Source organism: Orycteropus afer, unplaced genomic scaffold (assembly GCF_000298275.1).
Source record: "Orycteropus afer afer isolate SDZICR_OR568_19922 unplaced genomic scaffold, OryAfe1.0 scaffold00041, whole genome shotgun sequence".
NCBI classification, from domain to species: Eukaryota; Metazoa; Chordata; class Mammalia; order Tubulidentata; family Orycteropodidae; genus Orycteropus; species Orycteropus afer.
Genome location: NW_006921628.1, coordinates 14,968,800 through 14,982,066, shown reverse-complemented (window position 1 = coordinate 14,982,066; position 13,267 = coordinate 14,968,800). Strand labels below are relative to the sequence as shown.

General features: G+C 44.1%; 1 protein-coding gene across 1 annotated transcript in view; it reads right to left on the bottom strand.

Moving 5' to 3' along the window:
* Positions 1 to 13,267, bottom strand: part of PTPRG (protein tyrosine phosphatase receptor type G) — a 995,540-nt gene that overhangs the window by 131,743 nt on the left and 850,530 nt on the right. The window contains exons 9-10 of the mRNA XM_007937293.2: positions 4,550 to 4,734; positions 656 to 764 (exon numbers count right to left, since the gene is read on the bottom strand). Coding sequence (XP_007935484.1) covers positions 656 to 764; positions 4,550 to 4,734 — 294 coding nt within the window. The remainder of the gene's footprint in view (positions 1 to 655; positions 765 to 4,549; positions 4,735 to 13,267) is intronic.

Below are 13,267 nucleotides of genomic sequence, written 5' to 3'. Positions count from 1 at the left end.
TCAGAAGGCTGGCAGTTCAAACTCACCAGCCACTCCTCCAAGGAAGACTCGGTGATCTACTTCCATAGTGATACCAACTCAGAAACCCAAGGAGGGGTCACTATGAGTCGGAGATGACTCCACGGCACACAGCAACAACAACAACCAGTAAGTACAAACATATTTCTATATTCCATAAAGCTCAAGGAATCTGTGAGCAGGGGCTTGTTTGTGTGGTTTGCAAGGTGGAAGGGTAAGCATTATTTGTTTGGGGCTCCAGTCTTGGAGAGAACAGTTAACTAAGTGCAACTGGAAATCCTGAGAGATTGCTTAACAATAATACAACTGGGAGGTAATTTTGTGATCTAATGCTGTGTTAAATAATGGACGGTGAAAAAGGCCAAATACGTGATTCTGCACAACTGGAAAACAACAACAACTCTGAAAAAAGAAAAACATTTTGCTGCTCTCCTCTTCTGGCCTATGAAACTCTCAACCTCGAAGACAGGCCTAAACCACTAGCGTTCCCGGGTGTGGCTGAAATTCCCACAGTGATTCTTAGACCAGGCTTCTTTTCTTTTACACAAGCACCTTAGTAACAGGGCAAAAGACCAAGCATCAAGATGGAGGAGGCTCAGCGCCGCCCCCTGCTGCAAGGGAAGGGAATCGGCCTCACCTTGAAAGAGCATGGTCTGGCTGAAGTCGCTGCGCATGTCGTTCCGGCACACAGCCTGGACGCGGAACAGGTAAAGGCTATCAGGTGAGACATGGCTAATGGTGGCTTTCTGCAAGTGAAAAAATGCAAAGGCAGTGTTATGTACTGAATTACGTCCTTCCAGCTTATGAGCTGGAATCTTATACTTACAGAAATAATTCCAGTTTGGGAATAGGGTTTTCTTTGTTAACTTCATGACGCCCTGTAAGTGCAGGGAGTGTGCCCTAAACCTAATCACTCCTGAGCAACAGAAGAACAGCACACATAGAGACAGACCAAAACCCAACGCCATAGAGTCCATTCCAATTCATAGTGACCCTACATAACAGAGTAGAACTGCATCATGGGGTTTCCTAGGCTGTAATCTTTATGGAAGCAGACTACCTCATATGTCTCCTGGGACACACAGACAAGCAAGCACAAATGAGGGAAAGGCAGATGCCACCCAGAGACTGCCAAACCAGGAACACTGGAGCCAGAGAAGCTGAGGCAAGGATTTTCCCCCAGAACCAACAGAGGGAGAGAGCCTTCCTCCAGAGGCAGTATCTTTGATTGTGAGCAAATAAATTTCTGTCCTTTGAAGACACCTACCTGTGATATTTCTTTTACAATGGCCCTGAGAAACTAAGGTAGTGAGTTGGTTCTGAAGGCCAGGGCGCACTGAGCATCACAGGCCAAACCCAGGGCCCCAGTAATGGCTGACACATGGTATTTCCCCACTGACTAGGCACACTCTAAAAGGAGAGAGGTTCAAAACTAACCTTGCCTGGGAATTGTGTTTAACAGGGAGTTGTACAGGATAATAGACACAACAAAAACGTCTTTTCACTCACACTCTTGAACACAGCTATCACCGTGTCAGCTCCCTTTATACTCACAAGGCCTGGCTGGACTTCTGTCGTAACTTCTGCACCTTATAAACTGTAATTATTTATCCCAGAGGGTCACTAGAATGATTAAGTGTATTGAATTTCCAGAGCCTTGTGACATTTTGAACATCAACAACAAAATCTCACGTGTCTGCTTCTTTGCAGTACAAAAACCTTGCAGTATCTTGGCAGGGTTATTTTTTAAAAAAGAAATAAAGTGGGGGTCAGCATTCTAATAACTGATCTTGAGTCAACCCTGAGCATGAGTCAGAGGAGAACTACTCCACAGGAAGTTTTGGGATCGTGGCCTTGGAAAAGCAGATTGCCACAACTGTCTGTCAAGGTGCCTGTGGGTGGGTTTGAAATGCCAACCTTTGTGTTAGTAGCTCTTAACCTCTGCACCACCCTGGGACCCACTTCCTTGTATCTCAACCATGGGTTATATGGGGCATAGTACTGGAAACAACACCAGGCCAGAAGACAGATGATCCAAGATCCATCCTTGTCACTTCACTCATTAAGCTCTGTGTTCCTGAGTCAGTTCAATGTCTTTTGGTCTCTGCTACCTTCTGCTGTAAAATGGCGAGCAAAATAGCTACCTCACAGGCTTCTTGTGAGAACAATACAGCAAAGCTCATTCATAGGTAAACCGCACTAAGCAAAAGAGATAATGCCACTGATCTGACAGTAGGACCAGCAACCTACAAACTCCAAGTCAATCCAGCCAACCATCTGTTTTTGTAAATAAAGTTTTATTGGGATACAGCTATACCCGTTCGATTATATTCCGTCTATGAATGCTTTCAGCCTACAAAGGAGAGTTGAGTAGTTGTGACAGAGACCATCTGGCTGCCAAAGTGTAAAGACACTTACTATCTGGACCTTTCTAGAAAATGTTTGCCAGTCCTTGGTCTCATGTTGCCAACATGGCTCAATTCCCTACTCTTCAAAGTTTTATTCCAAGAGCCTTTAAAAAATGAGCAAACAGAAAATACCAACAATGGGCAGCACTTGTATTCTGAAGACACAAACAACAAAAGCAGCTGATTTTCAATGTTACCTCCTAATTGGTTAAATGTCTTGCACCATATTCTGGGCAAAGTAGGGAAAACAACACTGTGACCTTAACCTGTGAGTGGGTTTTCTGATGGAGCTACTGAAACTTCTGAACTGGCGGTAAGATGTTACTGTGGCCACACTGCTACTGCAGCCAACAACATGGCCTCGTGGTGAGCCACTGGTCAGGGTCATGTTATTCAACCTTAAGGCTCATTCACCTCCTTTAGAAAAGGGAATACCTGCCCCACAAGTGTATAGAAGGGCCGTGGAAGAGAGGTTTGAAGTGGAAAACACCACACCAATGTGAAGGATTACTTTTTGGTTTCTAGGCCAACGTAACCATAAGTTAGAGAAGAGATTGCGGCCACTAAATCAGCACTCTTGACTTCTTGAGGAATGAAGAAAATTAATGTTGGGTGTCCCAAAAGAAATCAACCACCCCTAGAAATCCTTGTAAAAAGGAACCTGCTGCCAAAGCGTGCCTTCCCATGACATCTCTCCCACTCTCCAAAACAAATTCATGCCTTATTCTCTAAACTTCTGAGCTCGTCTTGTGTCAAAGAGCAAAATTTTCTCTTCATCTATGCAGGGATTTATTAGAATTCACTTCAAGACCCTATCTATTCATCTTTGCATGTTTAATTATTTTCCATGAGAACAAGAGACCACATAAGCGCCCAGATAGTTTCTGCTGATTAATGCCAACCACCTCTACTTCAGAAAGAAAATCCCTCCTGGACTCCCAGTTGTGACAAGAGAAAGGTTAAAATACATCATAACCTTGGGTGCCTTTCAATAGATCCCTCTTTGATTTTATGAAGCTCATCATTCCCCTAATGTGACCCAGATAACAATGTCTAGTGGGGAAATTGAAAATATAAATGGAAATGAAGTAAGAGAATCTTCATCTAAAGGAATATGAAAAGTATTATTCTATAACTGATTGAATGGGCCCCAAGGATGCTATATTGGGAGGGAAGAAAAGTGATAACAGTCATTAAGAATCCCACTTGGTGCAAGTGCATTTTTCATGGGCATATACAATTACAGGTTTCATTATTCCAAAGCCTTCCTTTGATTAACAATAAACGCAAGGCTTTCAAACCCAAATGTGTCACTTTGAGTTTGTTAGTAAAGACTTAAAGACCAGTGCTTGTTGGAGGGTTAGCTTTTATACAGAAAGAAGATAGCTTCTATAAACATCTGTTCTGAAGGGAACTTTGAACGTGACTGAGTCCTGGCCCGGTTAGCTGTTGGTCACAAAATGTTTGTGTCCATTTCCAGATGAGAAGTGGACCTGGGCAAGCATGGTGGCAACAACAGTAAGGTCAGATAATATGGTATCTGGGAGTCTGGGAACAGTGGTCAAAATTGACACATTTCTGGGGTCCAGCAGGTAATGGGGATGTGTAAGGCAGGTAAGGTGCAACAAAGGGGAGTGATGGGGATTAGGGACAGATGGGTAGCATTCGTTACAGTAGTAAGAGTAAGAGTAATGATAATGACAATAGCAGCTGATACTTATATAATGTTTATTGTGTGCTAGGACCTGTTGTAAGTGAGTAAATTATTTAATCTTTACAGTAACTATCAGATGACAAGGGCTAATAGAAGCATTCTGTTTGTTAACAGTGGAAAGAACAAGGAGTCAGTCTGTTTTGCAGACACCAATTACATAGAAATTAACTAGCCTGCTAAGGCTGCAGAGCTGAGAAGGGTAAGAGCAGCAGGGACCCAGGCAGCCCCTATCTGTTGGCTGTTCACACATGTAACCCTAGCATTGACACCTCACAGCCCCTGGGGGCATCCCCTCCCTGAGCAGCCATGAAAGGGGGGGTTAGGGTAGATGCCAAAAGTGCTGGCGAGGCAGGCTGAGCCTCTTAACCACAAGGACAGCTGGAGCCTGATTTTGAAAAGGAGGTTTTACCAAGTCTTTGTCGCTGTCCTTGGTGAACGTCTTCTCCTTCTCATCCTCGTTCTTGGTCCAACTATAGGAGATCATGTAGTTCATGATGGGTGGGTGGTAGATTGTCTCTGGCTGGCTCCAGGACACCTGCAGTGCTGTCTGGTTCAGGGGCTGCACTTTCATGTGGATGGGCGGGGAGCTGCACACTGAAGAGACATACAAGACCGACATCAGGAGGCTGCAGGCACAACAGCTCAGAGCTCAACTGCTTGGCCTTCCCTTTTAAACAGCTCAGCCTCAGAGAGCTGAGAGAGCTGTACAAGAAATGCCCACACTCCCTTCAGCTACACAGCTGAGCTACTAACACTGTGTCACATCTATTCTCTGTCTCCACACACACACACACACACATAACACACACTTTCACCTACAACATACACACTCACATGGAATATACCACAGACATGCAACACTCACACACCCCTACTCACATGCAACACACACAGACACACAACCCCCTCAGACACAATACAATCACAACACACACACCTACTCACATGCAATACACAACACACACAGACACAAGACACACATCCACATACATACAACATACACACTCATACATGATACACTCATATACAGCACACATACAACATACACTCTTAACACACACACACATACCTGTTTATGCTAAGCCACTGAAAGTAAGTTGCAGACATCATGACATGTCACCCCTAACTACTCTGACCTGCATTTCCTAGGAATGAGAACAGTCTCCCATATAATCATAATACCATTATCATAATGAAGAAAATAAACATTAATTCAATACTATTATCTCACATAGCACATATTCCAATTTCCCCAGATGCCCGCCAATCATTGCTTATGGCTGTTGCCCGTGGTCACATACTGCATTTAACTGTTATAACTCTTCAGCTTCCTTTAATCTAATATAGTCACCAACCTTCGTATTTTTTTTCACATGATGAATTTTTTTAAGAGTTCACGCCATGTGACTTGTGGAATGCCCCCAAATAACTAAAATTGTACATGAAATCTTATTATAAACAGATCAGAGGGTGAATAAACATAATTTGAGATTGTAAATAATTTTAAAGCAAAGGCACAAAAAAAGGCTGTTTTTCTGGGCCAGCAGTACCCTGTGCAATTATCCTGATGTGGGGTATATGGAAAGGTCAGACTAATTCATCTCTTGATTTCATGTAGCTGGCAGGCTTTAAGGGTCACAGTGGATCTACATCTATCTAATGATATTAAAGAGCTCAAGAATATCATGCCAGCCTTTAATAGTGACATTTCAGAGCTCCACATGGGCTCCTTCTCTGGCATGTCCATCACCCAATCACCCTGGTCCCCGTCTTCATGGGACTCTGAGTCTAGAGCAGGGTTCTTCTCCTTGGGACTGTTGACCTTTGGGGACAGACAGTTCATGGCTCTGCTAGGAGCTGTCCTGTGCATGGTTTAGCAGAATACTCCCCAAACTGTGACAACCCAAAATGTTTCCAGACATTGCCACATGTCCCCTGGGGGGCAAAACTGCTCCTGGTTGAGAACCACTGGTCTAAAAGGTGTGTGTGTGTGGGGGAATAGAGAAGTGGAGATAATGTTGTATGCTAGGAAAGGCTAGAGGGAGGAGAGGGGAGGAGGGAGGGAGGAGAGGGGAGGAGGGGGGGAAAAGAGGGGGAAAAGGGGTAGGAGGGAGGCTGTCTGGGATTTCTAAGCATGAGACAGGGGGATTTGAGGAGCTCTGGTGGCACAGTGCCTAAGGCATGTGACTGCTAACCAGAAGGCTGGTGGTTCAAATCTACCAGCTGCTTCATGAAAGGAAGACTGGACAATCTACTTCCATAAAACATTGGAAGCTCTGGTGGTGTAGTGACTAAAGCATCTGACTGCTAACCAGAAGGCTGGTACTTCAAAACCACCAGCCACTCCGTGCAAGAAAGACTGGGAAATGTACTTCCATAGAGATAGTGTCTTGGAAACCCAAGGAAGGGTCGCTATGAATCGAATTGAACTGGCTGGATGGCAATGAGTTTGGTTTTTGCTTTTTAAGTGTGCATAGGGAAGCTCCTTGAGGAAGGTACATCTAAGACCTGAGATATGCGTAGAAGTTAACTAAGAGTTAACTTTTTAGAGAAATAAGAGTTGAGGGAAAACGGGAGGGTGGGCAAAGGGAGCACAGGAGGGAGAAAGCCCGGAGGCCTTAAAAAAAGCCAGTGTGGCTGGGCCAAGACTCAGAGAGCAAGCAGTGGCAGGGCTTCTGGAATGAGAGGCCTCATAGGCCACACTGAAATCTTGGTTTCTATCTTCTAAGCACCAGGAAGTCACTGGAAAGATCTGAACCAGGAAATGACATGTCTATGCTTTACAGAGACCCTTAAGCTGCTGAGTAGAGAAGGCCAGTTAGGAGGCTTCTGCAGAGTGTGGGTAGGGGACACCAGATGTAAGGAGACTGGCAGGGTCTAGACTTGACATCTAAAAGGTCAAACTGGGAGGGTGTCCCTGGGTGGTGCACAGAGTCAATGCTCTCGGCTGCTAACCGAAAGGCTGGGGGTTAGAACCTACCCAAAGTTGTCTCAGAAGAAAGGCCAGCCAATCTACTTCTGAAACATTAGTCATTGGCAGTTTTACTGTCACACATGGGGTCACCATGAGACAGTGTAAACTTGATGGCAAGTGGTGAACTGGTTAGAACTGAGTAGCCTGGCAATGTACTGAGTAAGGAGGGGGTGAGAGCAAGGGAGGCTGAGAGCTGGCTGGAGGGACAATGCCCTTTGTGCAGGTAAATGGTTGTACAAATGAGTGGTGCTTCGGGAGACAGGCTGGGGGGTGATGGCTTGGTTCTGACCTGCTGGTGTCTCCTGGGAGCCCAACTACATGCCAAGGAGCCTGCCACAGGAACCACACAGGAGCCCTAAATGCCAGGTAGCCCTGTGCAGCAGGACAGATCTCTGCTGGCACAGCCTGGGCCAGCTTCAAGCACCAAGCTGCTGCAGAGAACAGGAGATTGCTTTTGACAGCAATGCATCCTTTCGCTCTTCAACTGCCAGACCATGGTTCAGTCAGAGATTTGCTTTGTGGGACTGAGACAAGAAGGAAGGGATAAATTAATGAGGCATTCCCACGGCTGCACAGAACCCCAGGAGGCATCATGATGCCTGCTGCACAAATGCCATCAGAGCAGGGACATCAAACAAAGAATATGAAGGGACACTTCCATGGCTCGCTCCCTTGCGCGCTCTCTCTCTCTCTCTCTCTCTCTCTCTCTGTGTGTGTGTGTGTGTGTGTTGAGAGAGAGAGAGAGAGACAGAGAGACAGAGAGAAATGATGGGGCATGGCCACTAGGTGGAGCCAAGGTACTATTTAAAACCAAATCAAACCCACGGCCAGTGAGGCCACAAACCAAACCAAACTCACTGCCATCAAGTGGATTCTGATTCATGTTGTGCTGCTGCTGCTGTCATGTGTCCTCTGGTAGCATGACTGCTAACCAGAAGGCTGGCGGTTCAAACCCACCAGCCACTCCTCGGAAGGAAGGTTGGACAATCCTACTTCCGTAGTGATACTGCCTCGGAAACCCAAGGAGGGGTCGCTATGAGTCAGGGCCGACTCGACGGCAAACAACAACAACAACAACAGTCAGACCTGACTCATAGCAACCCCTCCTTGGGTTTCTGAGGCAGTATCACTACGGAAGTAGATTGCCCAACCTTCCTTCCGAGGAGTGGCTGGTGGGTTTGAACCACCAGCCTTCTGGTTAGCAGCCAAGTGCCTCAGGCACTACACTATCAGAGCTAGTGACCCCCTTTGGGTTTCCAAGACAGTAAATCTTTACAGAAGAAGACTGCCCACTCTTCTTTCCATGAAGTGGCTGGTGGGTTTGAACCGCCAACCTTCTGGTTAGCTGTCAAATGCCTTAGGGAATTGCTCCTTGCCAGTGAGGATGCCTATTCAAAGAGACCCTTTAGGATAGAATATAACTGTTACATAGGGTTTTCAAGGCAGCAAATCTTTACGGAAGCAGACAGCAGACTGCCTCATCTTCCACAGAACAGCTGGTAGGTTTGAAGGGCAGACCTTTTGGTTAGCAGCCCAATGCTTTAAACAGCACCAACAGAACTCCTTTAAGAGTTTCTTAAGTGCCTTAGTTTCTCAAGACTGAGCATAGATGAGAGGGGGAAAAATCAGGAAAACCTCTACCCTGCACCCTTCCTTCCAAATACCAATAAAGAACCAAAGTGATTTATGTATTGGGAAGCTTCTAGACCTCACAATCATGGTCATGTCAGATTTTTGGGTTTGTACATCTTTTCTCACCTCCTACCATCATCTTCTTTGTTTTATTCTGAAGGCACCACACCCCTGTTCCGATTAGTGGCACGGGGATGTGTAGATCTCTACCGGTTACGTCACAACCATATAAATAAGCTTATCACCCACATGAGGACGCAACCATTCTTTTCTCTTTATTTTGCAAAGTTAAAATAGCTGTGTTTTTCATTGCTGATTAAGATGATTCATGTTATTGTTTTTAAAAAGAAACTCAAGCAGTCCAAAAAAGTAAGAAGAAAGTTAAAGACAACAACAACAAAAATCACCCAAAATCACAGTACTCAGGCTAACCATTTTTAACATTCTGGGGATCCAACACTCAGATGATCTCTCTACACTCACATAAATGTACACTTACTCCTCACTTCTACCACTTGTCTGTCAGTATGTTGTACAGTAGTGGCTTTTGTGTTGGAGGAATCCCAAACCAAAAAAAAAAAAAAAAAAACGAAACTCACTGCTGCTGAGTCGGTTCCAACTCACAGCGACCCCTCCTGGGGTTTCTGAGGCAGTATCTCTACAGAAATGTTGGAAGCTAGACATTGGTATTTCAAATACAAGCAAGGTCACCCACTGTGGACAGATTTCAGTGGAGCTTCCAAACCAAGTCTAGAAAGAAAGGCCTGGCAATCTTCCCTCAAAATTTAGTCAAATAAAATCTCATGATGACAAAAGAACACTGTCTAACTCATTTGCTTTGGACACATCATCGGAAGAAATCAATTGCTAGTGGAGGGCATCATGTTCAATGAAGGAGAGAACCAATGAAGTAGAAAGCAGGGTAACCCATGGGGGACAGGTCTCAGTGGAACTTCCAGACTAACATACACTAGGAGAGAGGGCCTGGTGATCTTCTGAAAAAACTGGCAGTGAAGACCTTATAAACAGCAGTGGAACACTGTCTGATATAGTGCCAGAAGATGAGCCCCTCAGGTTGAAAGGAACTCAAAAGAGGACAAAAAATGAGGAACATCACTGCTGATGGCAGATGGATGTTGGCTGAAGCCAAGATCAGCAGAAAGATTGTTACCTGTGCTTTATTAACTATGCAAAAACATTTGACTGAGTGCCTCATAACCAATTATGGATAACATTGTGAAGAACAGGAATTCCAAAACACTTAATCATGTTCATGAGAAGACTGTATATAGACCAAGAGGCTGTCATTCAAAGAGCACAAGGGGCTATTGTATGGTTTAAAATCAGCAAAGGTATGCATCAGGGTTGTATCCTTTCACCATACTAATTCAATCTGTATGCTGAGCAAATAATTCGAGAAGGACTGAAGGAAGAAGTACACAGCCATTAGGACTGGAGACTCATTAACAACTTTGGTATGTAGATGACACAGCCTTGCTTGCTGAAAGTGAGGATGACTTGAAGTACTTAATGATGAAGATCAAAGACTACAGCTCTCAGTATGGATTACACCTCAACATAAAGAAAATAAAAATTCTCACAACTGGACCAATAAGCAACATCATGATAAATGGACAAAAGACTAAAGTTGTCAAAGATTTCATTTTACTTGGATTCACAATCAACTCACACTGAAGTAGCTGTCAAGAAATCAAAAAATGTATTGCATTGCGTAAATTTGCTGCAAAAGATCTCTTTCAAGTATTAAAAAGCAAAGATGTCACCTTGAGGATTAAGTTGTACCTAATCCAAGGAATGGCATTTTCAATTGCCTCATGTGCATGTGAGAGCTGGACAATGAATAAGAAAGACTGAGAAGGAAGTGATGCCTTTGAATTACGGTGTTGGCAAAGAATAGTGATTATACCATGGACTGCCAGAAGACTAAACAAATCTGACTTGGAAGAATTACAGCTGGAATGTTCCTTAGAATTGAGAATGGTGAGTCTTTGTCTCACATATTTTGGACATGTTATCAAGAGAGACCAGTCTCTGGAGGAGGACACCATGCTTGGTGAAGTAGAGGGACAGCAAAAAAGAGGAAGACACTCAATGTGATGGACCGAAACAGTGACTACAACAATGAGCACAAACATAGCAACAATTGTGAGGATGGTGCTGGACTGGGCAGTGTTCTGTTTTGTTCTGCACAAGGTCCCTATGAGTCAGAACTGACTTGATGGCTCCTAACAACAACAAAAACAACTTTTTACTTATAGACTATCTTGTTATCAGGTATTTTACATTTATGGAAATAGTGGCTATTTTTGTGCATTAACAATGTACATCTGGCAGTAACAAATGCCAAGATGTGAGGTGACGCTGGCTATGATGGTTAAGGTGATGTGTCAACCAGGCTATGGCATGATTCTCAGCGAGGTGGCAGTTTTGTAATGATGCAATACTGGCAGTTACGTCCTCATGTGGTCATCCTCCATTTTTGCATAACACCTATTTTAACATAATTATCTATTTCTGGAACTTAATTACGTCAATAAGTGAGGAGTAGGTGATGCAAATAGGAGATGGTATTACGTCACTGTGCCTAAATTTGCTGCTGCTGCTGTTTTTTTACTTAAAAAGCCATGGATACATTTCCCTGTCAATGAAGACAGCTTGGTAGCATTGTTTTGAATGAAGGTACAGAAAGGCACTGTCTCAACGTACTAGAAGAGTGAGTGAGCACACAAAGGAGACAAGTCTGGCTTTACTCTAACAAGACCACCAGGGCCAGGAAGGGAGTTGTCTACCAGAGGGGAATCCATGCATTGATGATTATTTCAGACCTCACCTTGGAGAAGTGCTAGACTGGGGCTCTGCTGGATGAGAAGCCCTTGCCAGGGTGCCCTCTGTGCCCCCACAAACATGAAGGCTTCTCTGGGTAGAATGGGACAAATTTGGAGGAAGCATCTGAAGGGTTTTAGGAAGATCTCAAACAGGAGTCAGCAAGGTTCTTCCGTAAAGGGCCAGAAATTAATATTTTGGCTTCGTGGGCCACATGGTCTTTCTTGCAGTTATTCAATACTGCACTGCAATGCAAAAGCAGCCAAAGCCACTACAGCAGTGCCCCCTTGTCCATGGGAGTGATGTTCCAAGACCCTCAGGGGATGCCTGAAACCGCAGATTGTACCAAACCTTACATATACTACGTTTTTCCCTACACATACATACAAAAGGTATCCAGGGTGTCCTGTGTGGCACAGCTGTTCACCCAGCTGTGTTTTCCAGGCTTACACCCATCAGAGGAGGAGGAAGCTGGTTCCGGATCAAGTGGGATAGCACGAGATTTCATCACACTACTCAGCACGGTGCACAATTTAAATATTTTCAGACTGTGGCTGACTATGAGTAACTGTAACCAAAGAAAGTGAAACTGCAGATAAAGGGGGGACTACATACATAAATGCATGTCCATAATGAAGCCAGTTGCTGTGAATCGACTCTGACTCATGGTGACCTCATGTTTCAGAATAGAACTGCGCTCCGCAGGGTTTTCAAAGGCTGATTTTTCGGAAAAAGATCACCAGGTCTTTCCTCCAAGGAGTCTTGGTGTGGACTTGAGTGATCAACGTTTTGATTGGCAGTCAAGCACATTAACTATGTGCACTATTCAGGTGTTCTGATACAACTTTTATTTATGCACAATGAAATGTCAGTTTCATATCATTTTCATATATTATGAAAAATTCTTTAATTTTTTGACTGTTTAAAAATATAAAAAACTTTTCTTACTTTGCAGCTGTACAAAATTTATGATAGGTGGGATTTGGCCTACGGGCTAATGGTTTGCTAATCCCAGGCCTAGAAGATGAAGGGAGGCCAAACTTTTATTTAAAACATGTTTCTCAAATGCATTTATATACTTAGTTACAAATTCTGCCCCTCAACACAACCCAACAGGCCCATTGCTCCCAGAGCTTCAATTCTTGTCAGCACTCATCACTACCTGGGTATGTATTATTGACACCACTAACTCTCAGCTTATAGTCCACCTCCTATGCTAGCGTGCGAGCTCCATGAGGTTGGTACCTTTTCTGTCTTGCTCACTACATTACCCTCATCTGGCACATAACCAAACAATTGCTCAAGGCAATCCCAACTCAAGGCAACCCTGTGTGTGTGTGAGAGAGAGAGAGAGAGAGATAGAAAGAGAGCGTTGAGCGAGCAGATCTGCGCTCTAATGTTTGTCAATGGCTGGTTCTTTGAAAGTAGATGACAGGCTTTTCTTCTGAGATGCCTCAGGGTGGATTCAAACTGCCAACCTTCTTGATTAGCATTCAAGTATGTTAACCACTTGTGTCACTCAGGGACTCAAAACAGAGCTTTTTTTTTTTTTTTTTCCAAATTGTGATTTGTGTGAAAATTGATGGAGCAAATTCACTTTCCATATAGCAGTTTACATATACTTTGTCTCATGACATTGACCACAGTTTACCACAATGCAACAGCTCCCCACCCACT